The 14997-nt window shown below is 45.2% G+C and overlaps 1 protein-coding gene across 2 annotated transcripts in view; it reads right to left on the reverse strand.

Moving 5' to 3' along the window:
* The window catches only part of PTPRT (protein tyrosine phosphatase receptor type T), a 1175887-nt gene that overhangs the window by 715637 nt on the left and 445253 nt on the right, over nucleotides 1-14997 (reverse strand). For both annotated transcript variants that reach the window (XM_058287117.2, XM_071211722.1), the window contains exon 6: nucleotides 9115-9289. In XM_058287117.2, coding sequence (XP_058143100.2) covers nucleotides 9115-9289 — 175 coding nt within the window. The remainder of the gene's footprint in view (nucleotides 1-9114; nucleotides 9290-14997) is intronic.

The following is a 14997-nucleotide window of genomic DNA, read 5'->3' on the forward strand; positions in this document are numbered from 1 at the left end:
ATTTGAACCCAAGACACATGGATTGGCAATTCATGTGTTCTTGTCAATGATAACAATGCAACTCATTAAAAGTTACGACTAAAGAAAGACAAAAATAACCTAGGCATCAGGATATTTTGGAGAGTGAAGCCTGAAGAGAAGACACTGAAGTTGCTCTGTTGTGAAACATGGTCTTCCACGAATGCCAAGGTCAGAGGTCAGAAAGCAAGGTTGAAGGAAGAGGTGGGCTAAGGTTGACATTAAAAGTTGTTAAGGCAAGACTTCCCTTGACAAGGCTTTGCAGAAGGTCCAGAAATGTGAAAAACTTGAATGACCATTTGGGGGGCTGGATATTTAGCATGGCTTTGGCAGATTCACTTAGACTACAAAATTGCAATCAAAGCAAGACAAAGGAAGACCACAGGAGAAATACAGGAGTTTACAAAGCATAGATCATCTATAACTAGGAAGTAAAAAAGGGTGGGGGAGTAATACTTAAAGGAAAACTTAGCGACACATCCAAAGGGGACAACTTCCAGAGGTGGGATGAGAACCAGGTGGTCAACAGTGAGCGTCTTAGAAAAGGAAGGAATGGTGAGGGGTTTCAATGCTACTCCATTCTTGTGAAGTCAGGTTTGGAGAACCGTCTGTACATTGGAGATAGCAAACTTCTGAGCACCTTCCATATACCAGGTACTGTCCTAGATGCTGTGGATGCAGCAGTAAACAAGACCTACAAAGCTCCTGCCTTTATGAGCTTGTTTCCAAGAGGGAAAGACACAAAGAGATGTCAACAACAGCACCAGGTAGTGACAAGAGCTAGAAAGAAAACCAAAGCCAGTACAAAATACAGTCACGATACTAGAATAAAAAACAAACATAGGACTGTACAACACAAGCAGTGAATCCTACTGCAGATGATGGACTAGAGTTAATAGCACAATTACAAAGTGTTCTATCATGAATTGTAACAAATATACCACACTAACGCAAGGTGTTAATAATAGAGTAGTATATGGGAACTCCATGTTATGCATGACTTTTCTGTAAACCTACAACTTCTCTAATTAAAAAAAAAGTTACAAGGAGCAGAGGAGGGAGTGAGAATGGGTGCTATTTCAGATAAGGTGGTCAGGGGAAGCCCAACTGAAGAGCTGATATCTGAGCAGTGACCAGAGGGAACAAAACAAGTGAGCCACATAATTATCTGGAAGAAAAGCACTTCAGGCAAAGAGAGAAGAACAAGTGCAAATGCCCTGAGGTCAGAACAAGCTTGGCAAGGTTCAAAGAACAGGAAATGGACCAGTGTGCTAGAGAAGAGAGTTAGAGGACAAATATAGAAGGGGGGACGGGAATCAAAGAGAAGGGGACCAGATCATGTGGAGTGCCACAGGTCACGTTAAAAAGTTTGGATTTTATTCTGAATGTAATAGGATATCAGCAGGTCTAACTACAAGTTAGGCTACCGTGTAGGGAACAGACCTCAGAGAGGCAGAAAAGCAACAGGGAGGAAGATAGAATAGTCATCCAGTTGAGAAGGGAAGGGGGTTTGGTACAGGGTAGGTGCTAGAGATTTCCCCCTTCCAAGGTTTGCAATGATTGACAGGTCATAAGACTGCAACTCCATTCCAATCAATTGAGCAAGTTGCCTATGTGCAGAGAACAGCATATTTCCCCCTAGAATGAGCCATATCATGTGGAAACGGAGCAGATAAGGACCCTCATCCCTTCCAGGTCATCAAACCCTCCCATATTCCAAGAACACCCTACCTCTTAGTCTGCTACCCCCAAGCCAAACATGAAAAGAATTTACTTTTATAGCCCCTTATTGACCTCAGGCTATACTTAGACTCTAACCCCCACCCCACAGACTAACATTTCCCTGCCTATTGATGTGCTCTATAGTCACATCCACCAACTTCCATGAGTGGGCTGAAGTCTAGTCTTCAGTCCCCCTCCACTGAGAGAGCTTCCCAATAAACTTCCTGCCTGCAATCATGTCAGTCTCTGTCCTAGTGAGCACTGTTTTTCTCTAACAGTGGGGATTGGAAAACTATGGCCATGGGCCAAATCTGGCCTGCTGCCAATTTCTGTAAATAAAGTTTTATTGAAACACAGTCATACTCATTTGTTTCCAAATTTTCCGTGGCTGCTTTTGCTACAACGGAGAGCTGAATAATTATGACAGACACCATACAGCCCTCAGAATTGAAAATATTTTACTTGCCAGCCCTTTCCTAGAAGAATTTGTTAACCCCTGGTCCAGGTATTGACAGTCAAAGTGGTGGAGGGGTTCTAGACAGACTTAGGAAGTAGAGCTTATAGGGTGCAGGCCAGATTTTAGGCCCAGCTCGTCTATCCTACCTGCTCTCTGACCATTGAGTTTATGTACCCTCAAGTCCATTTCTGATGGCAGGCTTGGCAGTGGCTTTCTAACCTGACCTCTCAGTGGTTACTGGCTTTGCCCCTTCTTCTAGTATACAATTGCTCTCCACAGTAACTTTCACTGACGTGGCATGAGCCAGGCATCCTTGGCTTCCCCAGAAGGCTCAGATGCTGTGGGATCCCTCTAGGAGAAATGGTGCATTCTACTGCCACCCTCCAGGCCTCCTCATACTGAATGCAGGCCCACTTCCAACCACCAGAGCTAAATCTCAATGCCCACGGTTTTCTCCAAAGCCTCAGGAGGCCCCTCTGCCCTGTGCAACAGGTCAGAAGTTCCAGGAAATTAACACCCAGGAGCAGCCCTCAAGCAGGACTGGTGGGAATTGGGATACAAATACCCCAAATCCCACACATCTCAGGGGTGCTACACTGGTTCCCAGCATTCCCCAATAGGACTGAGATCCAATTATACACAGTGGCCACTTACTTGAAAGTATATCCTTTGTTGATAGTCTCCTCCTCTGTCTCACCTCTCTACATGCCAAATAAAGCTCTTGCACTCAAATCCCTGCCTCAGATCTGCTTGTAAGGGAACCCTATTCCATCTGTCTCTCATCCTCACTCCCTTTCATAGGCTGCTACTTTCACAGAGCCAGCTGCCTGCACTGCTCCCACCTGGGCACAGGCAGGAGGGAAGGAAGAAGAGATGGTTACAGGGCCCTGGACTCAAGGGCGTGTGTGCACGACTGTCCCTGGACCATGCCCCTGACTGAGTCAGTGCCCCTGGCTCCTACAGAACAAAGTCCCAACTCCTGTTCTGGAACCAAGACTCTGAAAATGCCCTCCTACTATATTTCCAGCCTCAAACACATCACCCACTCATGTCTCTGAACTGTGACCCAAGCCGCCCCTGCTCACTGGCCTGCTAGACCACAGGACCAGCTTAGATGGGACTGATTGAGAAGCCTTCCCAGATTGGATTAGTTGACCCAGCCTCTATGTCCTCAGCTCACACCCAGTTATAGGACCTAGCAGACAATATTTTGCAAGGGGTGTGGTACAAAGAACAAGGGCTTGGGCACACATGGGCCAGAGTTTGAGTCCTAGCTGTCATGGACAAACGATGTGACCTTGGGGCTGTTACTAGCCTAAGTTTCCATTCTCTCCTTTGTAAAATGGGGACGCCAACACCACCGACATTCTAGGGTTATTGAGGGTTAACCTAGCATCGGAAGTGCCCCATGTGGTCCCTGTAGGGTGCAGCTTCTTTCCCGCTAGGCCATGAGCTTCTCATAATACCTGACACATAGTTGGGGCTCGATAAACCCTTAATAAATTAAAGAACACAGGACTGAATCAGCTACTCTAGCCATTCAATCTTTAACCAAAGGCTGTAAACTCAAATGCCTGCAGGAACCATATACCAATAACATGAGCAAAATTGGCCAAGTTAGGACAGCAGATACCTGTAGAGCATGTGCTCCCAAGACAAGTGGGGCCACACTTGAGATGATTAAGGGAGTTTTAAATATTGGAACAACATGTGAAAGATGGGAAACAGTGAAATATCAGTAAAGCATTTCTTCAACTGTATTTAACCAAACGGCTGCGATTGCTGACCTCTATCCCATTTCAAAGGGTGCAGACCTTAAGATGATCGACATTTAAATTTCCCCATAGTGGCTTTAAGTCAGACCAGGAAAAATGGACAGTGTCTTTTGGGCACTATTTCTTAATAGTAAAAATATGATTGACAATTACAGATATCATTGTTTGGGTGCCTGTCTTGTACTAGGATCTAAACACATATTACATGGTCTCCTTTCCTAAGGATCTGATTGGATACAACCACCCCCACTGTACATATGAGGAAACTGAGCCTCAGAGTAAATGCGTGACTAGCCCAAAGCCACACAGGCAGCTGGGGGTAGGGCTGGATTGAGGTGTCCTACTCTTGACCCCGCCAGGCTGCTTCTCCTATATAACACCTATAGGAAATCGTGACACTATTTAAATTCAGAACATCTACTGGCACCAGCATTGTATTTTGGGAGGGCACTAATCCCACCATTGATAAGAGTGGGCTGAACACACAGGCTGTTAAATGGAGTTGAATGACTTAGAAATCTCTGTCACCAGCAAACTTACATGAGTTAGGAAATTCTAATTTGGCCAGCCTCTGCATAATTTTGGTTGCAGCCCCCTATGTCCTTGGGTGATGCTAAAACACCTTAAATCAAAGACATTAGGAAAACCAGAAACAGGGAGAGAGAATAAGTACATTTACGTGCACTGGTCTGGAACAGGCAGGTTGAGGGGCCGGATTGTCAATTGAGCGAAACCTCAATTACAGAGTAATCTTATGCGAACCCGGTACATTATCACAACTCAATAAACAGCTCTTTAGAATTAAGAAATCCCAATTTGCTTTCATTTCAGTCTGCATGTCAGCCCAAAGAATGCAATATTACCTACACTCGAATGAGGCGGCATCTTTCGGAAGCACTGAACCTCACAGGCCCAGGGCAGCACGCGTGCTGCGAGCCAGTTTGTGGCAAACATGCCTTTGGAGGGAGGGACAGGGACCTGGCCTGGGCCTCCCTGCAGGGCTCACAGCGAGCACCTGCCATGGAAGGAAGGCCTTCACCCCAGCACCCCTGGCCGATGTGAGATGGAGGTGGGCCCATGTGAGCAGGTCGCTGAGGCCAAGGAGGAACAGCTGCTTCTCCTTGTTCCTCAGATTCTGGGCTGGGCCTCCTGCCCCGGGGAATTCTGACTGGCCACAGGCCCCAGGTCCCAAAGGATTCCCAGCCCACGGGTTCACATCACACTTTTCTACGTCTTCCCTCTTTCCTTACACTCGCAGTGTCCACGGGGAAGAGGCTGCTTTGCAGAGGCCTCTGATTTCTCCAGGCCATCAAAGCAGGAAGGACAGGTGTCCCAGCCTTCCTTCCTGAGCCCCCGCCCCCCAGGAGCCACCGCCACCTCTTCCTCCCTTGCAGCCTGTGTCCTAAGCTCTGTTCTAAGAACGCCTCCATCCATGATCTTATTTACTCCTCAGGTCAGTCCTGGGAGGTAGGAAACCCTATGTTCCTGATTTCCAGGTCAGTCACCTGAGGCCCTGAAAGGTGTATATCAGGCTCCACAGCTCACAGCTGGGCCATCATGAAGTGGCATTCAAATCCCACAAGCACTGAATCCCATTTCTTCTGCCACTGAATGGGAACAAAATGGAGGAAACCTATGAGGAAGAAAGTTCCACACATGGTTTTCTTTCTCTGATGCCCCAACATCCTGCTTTGAGCTCACACCACCTGTGCTGCATGTACAGCTGTCAGCACTCAGGAACAGGAAGTCTGGTGGCACTGCCATGCCCCAGGGGAGCATTTAGTCCTTGAGAATTTCCTTCGCTTCTCTGAGAGATCTCAGAGAATGGCCCTTAAAAGTCTACTTTCAAAAGGGTTTCCCCAAATGCTCTGGTCCACCATCTGAAAACGGGTCCTGGTCACATGCTCCAGGGTGACAGGTTTCCTCCGTCTGCTTCTGTAGGTTCCATTTCCTGTTTTCTCCCTTCCAGTTTGTTTTGCTTGGATACCACTAGTACTTTAGGAGTGTGTGTGTGCGTGTGTGTGTGTGTGTGTGTGTGTATGAGAGAGAGAAAGAGAGAGAAACTGGTTGGTCTTTACAAAGGGTATTTATTTGGGGTAGAAGCTTAAGTTACTTCCCTCACCAAAGTCCATTTTCACGTGTTAGAGCAAGATGGTTGCCCACATCTGTGAGGGTTCAGGCTTCCTGGGTTCCTCCCTTCCAGGGTCTTGCTTTTCTTTCTTCTGTGAGCTTATTTCCCAGGGTTCCAGCTTAAGGCTTCAGCATCAAACTCCAACATCAAAAACCCTCAACTCTGTCCTTTGCCATGTCTTTTATCTGAGTCCCCACCAACCAAGGGGTAGGTACTCAATGCTCTATTGACACAAGAGGTTTACTTGATTAAGTATAAATATAATCTTATATGCCCAGACAAAAAGACCAGTTTACAAACATAATCCAATATTTATTTTTGGAATTCATCAATAATATTAAACTGCTACAGGTAGTAAATTGAATGGTGTTCCCCCAAAAAATTGTGTCCCCACACTAATTCTGGATCCTGTGAATGTGACTATTGGGGAAAAGGGTCTTTGCAGATGTAATGAAGGCTCTGGAGATGAGGTCATCCTGGATTACCTGGGTAGTCTTAAATCAAATGAAAGTTTCCTCATAAAAAGAGAAGACAGAGCAGGGAAGCCCAAATGTAGAAGGGCAGAGGCTGCTGTGTTGAAGTTCAAAGCCAAGGCACACCTGGAGCCAAGAGAGGTGGGGGGCGAGGAAGGTACAATAACATGGGGCCCATTTAAGGGAGCTCTACCTCACCCCCCACCCACGCATTGCTCACTTGTAAAGGAGATCTGGTACAACAATACACAGCCCTAAGAGCAGAGTGGCCGTGGAGGGGTTTTGGAGCAGGGCAGTGCCCTGGTGGAAGCAGCACTGGGTCCCACCAGGCTTAGCTAGGCCCAGGTGTCTAGCCAAGGACAAGCCACTGTCCCAGTAAACCCTGGCCACCTCTGTAAAGGCACAGAAGCTACATTCTCTGTCTCAACAGCCTCTGAATTTGGCTTTCCACCACCCCCCTCTCCCCCAGCTGAACGGGGACATAAAGAGAGGAAACCAAGCATCTTCTGGTTCCAATTGTCTATGTATGCAATGTTCAGCATGTGCTATACTAGGTCCTGCAATCATTCGTTCTGTTCTCATCTCCAGCTTTGAGCCAGATGCAGCATGAGACAACACAGTCCATTCCATGCAGGAGGCCACCATCCCAGCAATGTACATCACATACCTGAAAGTCCTGGCAAAGGCCACTGTATCACAGAAATCAATCTTAAAGCACCAAAAAGAAGTGAGCCTAATGTGGTCAAAATGGTGCTTTCTTTTATACACTAATGGCGTTCAGTGTATAAATGATTTTAAAGCTGCTTTTTTCCTACTTGTTTGGCTCATGATGGCCTAATATTTGTTGATCTTCAGCTAAGTATTTGTAGAATTATGCTTATGAAATGAATTCCTGCTGAGGCCAATCATTCATTCACTCATTTATCATTCAAATATTTTAAGGTTGAACCTTAAGAAATGACTGTGTGCAAAAACAAAAACTGGCAATTTCATATGGTCTCGCATTCTCAGCACTTGTGCCAGGGCTAAAAGCACAGGGGAATTAGCACGAACAAAACAGACAATGCCCTTCCTTTCAAAGAGCCTATATCCTAAAGATAGAGACAGAAAAGTACCAAATAAAAAAAGAAAAATATAAGTTTGAATTATGAAAAGTGCTATGTAGAAAAGGAGTCAAGGTAATATAACAAAGTGACAGCCAGGTTTGGGGGACAGGGGGGTGTGAGGGGTCAGGGAAAACCTCTCAGAGAAGATTCCATGAGGACACTGAAGCTGAGATTTGAATAATGACAAACCGTCATTCACGTGAATATCAGTAGAGTCAGGGTAATGGAGGAGTGAGAATGCCTGAGTGCAATCTCCAGTGCAGGCCAGGCTGTTCATTACCCAGGGACCAGCAGAGTTCCAGGGTTTCACGCCAACCCACACTCTGGCCAAGGACACCACTTTAGGAGACTTCTGGGGGTCCATCGGTGTTTTTACCTTCAAACACACTGGGTAACATTCTACAGCTGGTATAATATGAACAGCTTCATTACTTCATTCACTAAATTATGCTATATTAAAATTTTAATTGGTGAACATAATGTCGGCAAAACTAATACATCCATACACTGCTGTTGGCAGTGTAAATTTTCAAACCGTTTTTTGCAAAAGCAATATTGCAACACAAAGAAAAAGCCATAAGACGCTCAATTTGGCCCAGCAACTGTACCCCCAGGGAATTTATCCTAAGAAAATAATCTGGTTCAATAGAATAAAAATGTCCTCTGTCTGAAGAACTCCACTGAGGTGATAATTGTGGTAAAGACAAAAACAAAAAACAGAAAAACTAAAACACCTGGAATTACCTAAAAGACAGCAAAAGGGGAGATTTTTAAAAACAGGATAATTCACATGATGAAATACTATACAACCATTAAGCACGGTAACAAAGATTTTATACCGTTATAAAAATAAATAGGAACTAAAGCTCCTTGAAAGAAGCAAAAAAGCTAACAATGGGCATATTTAGTGGAAAGTATGTGAACGATACCTCAAGGTGAACAAGAGCCGGGGAGTTGAAAAGAACTGATATAACTGATGGGGGATTATTTCAAAAGTCCTTCCAAAATAATTACATGGCGTTTTCAATGAAAAAAATCTCTCAAAGCCAATAGTACTCTCTGAACACTGCAATAGAAAGCCACAAAAGCACAAGGACATGTGTTCATTATAACTTGAAATACAAAACAAATCCAAATTTGGACATACCTTCTGTTATATCCCCCACAATCGTTCACGTATGGATGTGGGGCTCAACTTAGAATAAGATAATGCATGATTTTACAACACCTTTCCCTCTAACCTGGGGGCAGGGGTGGTGGTGAGAGGCCATTGGAAGGCATCTCATTCTGCCTGATCAGGGGAGGACCAGCAAGTGCGAACAAGGGGCCTCGCTCATCCCACCAGAGCACCCCTGCGTCAGGAGCCGGCCGGTGAATCCCAGGAAGACCAGGTACTGGGGAGCAATGCCCGGGCCGCCCAGGGACCGCTCACCTTTCACGATCAGCTCTGCATAGTTGGACACGCCGGAGCCACCGTCGGAGCGGATCACGCAGCGGTACTTGCTGACGCTGCGCTGGGCAGTGTCTGCCACGCTGACCGTGGCCGAGAAGCGCCTGTGGTTGACCACACGGGTGACCATGAGGGCTGTGTCCCGGCCGTTCCATTGCTGCGAGAGAGGAAGAAAGAGAGAAGAGAACGCCTCACGTTGTCATAGGCACCAGGATGTACCCCAGCACGAAGCTCCGCCCCTCCCCACACCCTCAGGACCAGTTGCCACTGATGCTATCAAGGCTGATTTTACAAGTGAGCTGATTCAAGAGGGTGGGTAAGAGAGGGGCCAAGGGTGCCTAGGAAATGCCTGGGCTCCTTGCTGAGCCTGCATTTGGGACTAACACACAGCTCCTTAAAACACCCCCTCTTCCATTTTCTTTCCTCCATTAAGCAGAACCCACAGCCTTTCCCGAAAGACAGCCCGGGGCCAATTAGTAAGAACCCAGCCCATGTGAGCTGATGATAAGCAGCCTGGCTCCCAAGCCCTCAGCCTCGTTGCCCACAGCTGGCACCCTGAAACCCACCCACAGGCTTCTGAGCCCCACCACAGGGACCCATCTGCCCCCAATGGTAGGATGTGAGCAGCTCTCCCCCTTGACATATATTCTTCCCTCTGCCTGGAATGTTCTGTCTCCCTGGGGATACACCTCTCAGGTTCAGCTCACCACTGTTTCTGAAAAGTTCTCCTGACTGTCACACCACCAGGGTGCAAACTTTCAGAGCGCTTTTGCTTAGAGGTATTTCCCACGTGACACTGGGCACTCCCTGAGGGTAGTGATCTTGCTACATTCCTCTCCAGAACCTTGCCCTAAAGCCTACCAGCTTGGTAGGCAATTATGGAAGCAAGGTTATAGCCCAGGCCCAGGAGGTTTTGTCTTAAGCATCCTGATTTTTAGGCATGATATTCTGAGTTTGAATAAGACCCTTTTACAGTACCAAGTTAGGATAACTGGCAAGGCATAGGCACATGGATGCAATTTGAGTGAATATTTATTAAGCACCTACTATGTACCAGATCCTGAGCCAGGTATTTTTTGCAAAAAGAATCTCCTTTTTAATCCTTACAGGCTTGTTTGAGATATGTCATATTACTGATCTTCTTGAAAGAAGATTTCAAGCATCAGAGAGGCTGAATAAATAGGTAGAGCAAATAAGACCCTTCCCCAGGTTTTCCAACTGCAGGCCAAGCACTCTTTTCACTAAGACCTTATCCTCACTGCCTGCCTTAATTTAAAATTTTTTTCTCCAGAAAGGAAATTGAGTGTTTTAATTGTCTGGTCACATTTAGGGAAATCTTGTGATTTATGAGTTTCCCCCTGCTCTGAGCCTTTTGAGACACAATCTGCATTGCTTCCTGCACAAAGTAAGCAGTTTCCCCGTGTCCACTGACCTACTTTCACTCATGTCATCTTCCATCACCCCCATCTGCCAGGACTGGACATGGGAGGTGAGTGGAACCACCATGCAGCCCTGGGGAGGGGCATGAGCAGAAGGGCAAGAAACCAAGTCATCCAGGCTTCCATCCTAGCAGTGGCTTGTAACACTGACTTCCTCCAGACTAGCCTAAGAAGATTGTAGGTGATTTTTTCTACTTCTTTTGACTTTTTGACATTCTTCAAATTTTCTGCCTTGAACATGTATTGCTTTTATAATTGAAAACAGTGCAATAAGTGGAATCTTTTAAAAAAGTCATGGCACTATGATTGCTGCCAGAACCCCCTCCAATTCCAGAAACTAACCCAAACGACCAGACAAAAGCAAATGCAAGGGTACAGAAAAGGGAAAAAAGTCATTAGAGCTAAAAACTGCCAACCACCCACCTTGATACATTTTTGCAAGAAACAGTACAACTTGGATCATACTATGAGAACCTACCAGACAGGAAACACAATTTCCTTTTACAAAAGAATAGCACAAGGAGACAGTGGAGGAAATTCCAGCAAACACCAGGAGAGCATTTTGCTTAGCAGGAGGGAGGGATTAAGGTACATGTGGGCCTCACAGGAGACGAGGTACCCAAAGGAATCCATTTTCTCCACTGCTGAGCAAGACACCATGGTCCAAATGATGGGTGAGTGGTGAGGTTTTGGGCAGACACTTTTTAACTGGATTCATTTACAGCATCTTAAGCATTTTATATTTTCCTCTTTTTTAAGCAACAGTGGCTAAGCACACTATGTACTATGCATTTTATATGCCTTCTCACTTATTTCTCCTGAAATCTCAGATGGTGAGCACACTTGTTTTCTGAGGAAGCTGAAGCTCAGAGAAGTGCAATGGCCAGCTAAAGGGTGCACAGTCAGGAAGTGACAGAGCTTGTACTTGAACACAGGGCACCCGACTTCAGAGCTTTAAAGCACCATGTGTGTCTTTTGGATGTGGGTGTATTTATTCCATCACTTACCTCTTCCAGCACCCTTGTCCTCAAATGTGGGAGTGTGTGAGCAGGGGGTGACCAGAAGCAACCTACTTGCTACCAGTTCCTTAGTGGAGGACAAAAAAAGCAGCAGCAAAGGAAGTGCTGGAGGGTGGGATGTTGTATAAGGGATGAGGAAAATAAGCCAAAATGCAAATGGGCCAGTCCCACAAACAGCCTAAGAGACTACAGGCTTTTCCTCAAACAGGCAATACTTTGAGAAGCCAGGAAATCAGGGGGCTAAAAAAGGAGAGATTGAGGGTGATACAGGCTCTAGAAAACATCAACAAAGAAGTGAATGGATTGAGGTGCCAACGGGTGAGTTGTAGGAAACAAACAATGCCATTTGCAGGATTCAGAATGATATTAGAGCAGAACTGACAATGCAGAAATCAGGACAAGTTTTCAAAACGTGGCCCAGATAGCAAAAAAAGCCAAGATAAAAAGAACTGATCAAAGACAATTCAATCATCGACACTCCTGAAGAAGCCTAGTAAATGGAAAACAAATTGTATTCCAAGTTATATTAGGTTCCTTTGATAAACTCAACTAAGATCTGAATCTGTAGATTGAAATGACTCACCACCTCCGTTTTGCTTTGAGGCTTTTATGGAACCCAGAAAATTTGTGTCCTTAGAGCTAATGCATGTCTAGGAGTGTGACCTATTGTAAGTGGGAACTTTTGATTAGGTTACTTCAGTGGGGTGTGACCCAGGATTGGTCTTACTCCTCTTAAAGAAGTCCTTTATAAAAGGGATGAATATAGAGAGTGAGTCAGAGAGAAAGCCAGAGGAAGGCAACGAAACCCAGAAGAGAAGGGAGACACCAGCAGTTGTTATTCTGTGCTCTGCCATGTGCCTTGCTTGCCATGTGAGAAAGGAGTCCAGGATCGCCAGCAGCCAATCTTCAGGGAAAAAGCATCGCCTAATGGTGCCTTGATTTGGACATTTTTCTCAGCCACAAAACTGCAGGCTTGCAGCCTAATAAATCCCATTGTAAAAGCCAACCCATATCTGGTATATTGCATTTCGGCAGCCTAACAAACTAAGACAACTTAATAAAATTTATGGAAAGCAAAATAACTGAGAATAAATGTTGATGAAAATTCTGAATTTTAAGGATAAAGTACATAAAAAACTCTAAACAAACAAACAAAAACCACAATGTACCAAAAACAAGCCCAACTTGTATAAAACTCATCTGCAATGAGTAGTATTTCAAAATCCATGTGTATTTCTAATAAGTTTCCAGTGATGCGCCACCATGCTTTGAGAACCACTACTCTAGATTATTCTAAAAGCATGCTCTTGCCACACCAAACCTTTCTTCCTCTATTTAAATACTTGAATTTATGTTTATATTTTCTCCTTTTTGCTGTTTTGTTAGACTCTTAACCCAGCCAGTAAATTCCTCTGGGCAGAAATTATACCTTCGATGTTTCACACACACTCTCATTTTCTGTTTTGTAAAATAATGAGTACATTTGCATTGTGAATAATAATAGAATAAGGAAAGCAGAAAAAAAACTCCAACTACCAATCCCAATAAACAGTATCCACAAATGGATATCTACCCTGGAATTCTCAGAAAGATTTGCATTTCTACCAAGTTCCCAGGTGACGAAGATGCTACTGGTTCAGGGACCACCTTTTGAGAAGCAGTTTCGTAGAGTTCTTAGGATTAAATGAATTCTATACTGTAAGCCAATTAGCACAGTGCCTAGTCCAGACTAAGCACTCAAAAATATTCATGTTACTTTTACTTAATAAATGCTCGGACAAATCCCATTAAGTTGAACAAAATATTTCTCAAAGTCAGTTTGTTATGCAATTCTTTACTTATAGGAGATACACTGACTTTTCGTAGGAAGCAGTAACTTACTGCAGAAGGGTCTGTGTTTTCTGATGTTGACAGTGATCTAAAGGGGTCAATTCCCAACTCCACTTTTTAAAAAATATAGATTCAGGAACAGACTACCAGCAAGTCTCCAGACAGGAGTTTAGGGTATCTTTGCAGTAGGCTCATTGGATTTCAGGAGACCCTATGTATAATGTACTGTAGAAGGAGGCACAGAAAGTGCTGGATAGAATGGATATTATTGGTATCCCTGACAAATCCCCTTTACAAGCCGGTACCCTCAATACCCTGCCACTGTGAGTGTTGGCTGCTAAAGGTCCACATCTCCCCCTTCTCCAGAGAACTGCCCTGGGCCAAACAGCAGTTTTCCACCTCCCCTGCCCAGCAGTCCATGACCGATGACTGACATGTAGGATAAATGCTTGTCCCCTTGTACCAAGGTGGCATGCCCTCTAAGGTTTAATTGATGCTCCAAATCTCTCCAGGGGATGAGGCTGAAACTGGAATCTGGCTGTAATCCCATCTTCGCTTAGCTCCTTTCCTTGCCCTGTCTTTTATTCCTTTCTCCTGAAAGCACTCAATGAATCACTGTATCTGAGACTCTGCTTTTAGGGGCCCATCCTAAGATACCACAGATCTGGTTCATAGAATCAGAGGAGCTAGAAGATGACTCCTCCTTGAACAACATACATAGATGCTTGAAAAACTTGTTACAAGAAGAAAGGAAGGATGCTCTGACATTTCAGAGGAAGGATACAGTTGTGTCTGAAAAATACTCCAGGAACCAGAAGAAAATTTCCAACAAGCCAGAGTGGTAAAGAGAGCAGCAGCAGTAGGGTATCCATTCATGTCATAGCTCTCCCCAGGACTTTGACTTCCTTTCAGTGGCCTGCACCTTTTTCCTAGCATCTTCCCTGCATCTCTGTTCATTTATATTCTTGGCTTTCTCTAGATTAGGATCCTCTTCAGTACCGTGGCACTTCCTCAAAGTTCCACTCCTCCCATGCCCACCCAATCCTGCCCAGTGCCTGGATTTCAGCAGCCCTGCCCTGGTCAGCCCAACCTCCACACCTTGGCTTGTCTTCTCTCCTTGCATTTCCTCTTTTGCCTCTGTCTAGGGCTGAGATAATGCTTCTTACACATCCACTCTGCTTAAATCCCTTCTCCATGCTGCTGCAGCATTCTCACTCTGAGCCTCTCACCATCCAAGCACCCACAAACACTTCTAGTGTCCCTTTTGATCTGTTTCTGGCCCCCTGGGTTCCTGCTTACCAGCCTTGGATGTCAGCACCTGCCTGCCCTTCCCTGCCTTGTCTTGACCAATCATACTTATGAGATACTCCTGTCTGGGCTCATCTCTCTGGACTTGACCTTCATTTCTCCTTGCTCATGGTCCATTACAGCACTGTTTTCTGCCATGGCTTTGAGCCCTCCTGCTCATCCTTGTCCAGTTGATGCCTGCTCTCAATATGACAAATGTGATTATCCAAAGGCCTATTTTCTAGAGATGTTATAAGACAACCTGCAATTTCCTATTCTTCAATGGGAGA

This window comes from Dasypus novemcinctus, chromosome 24, assembly GCF_030445035.2.
Source record: "Dasypus novemcinctus isolate mDasNov1 chromosome 24, mDasNov1.1.hap2, whole genome shotgun sequence".
Lineage (NCBI taxonomy): Eukaryota > Metazoa > Chordata > Mammalia > Cingulata > Dasypodidae > Dasypus > Dasypus novemcinctus.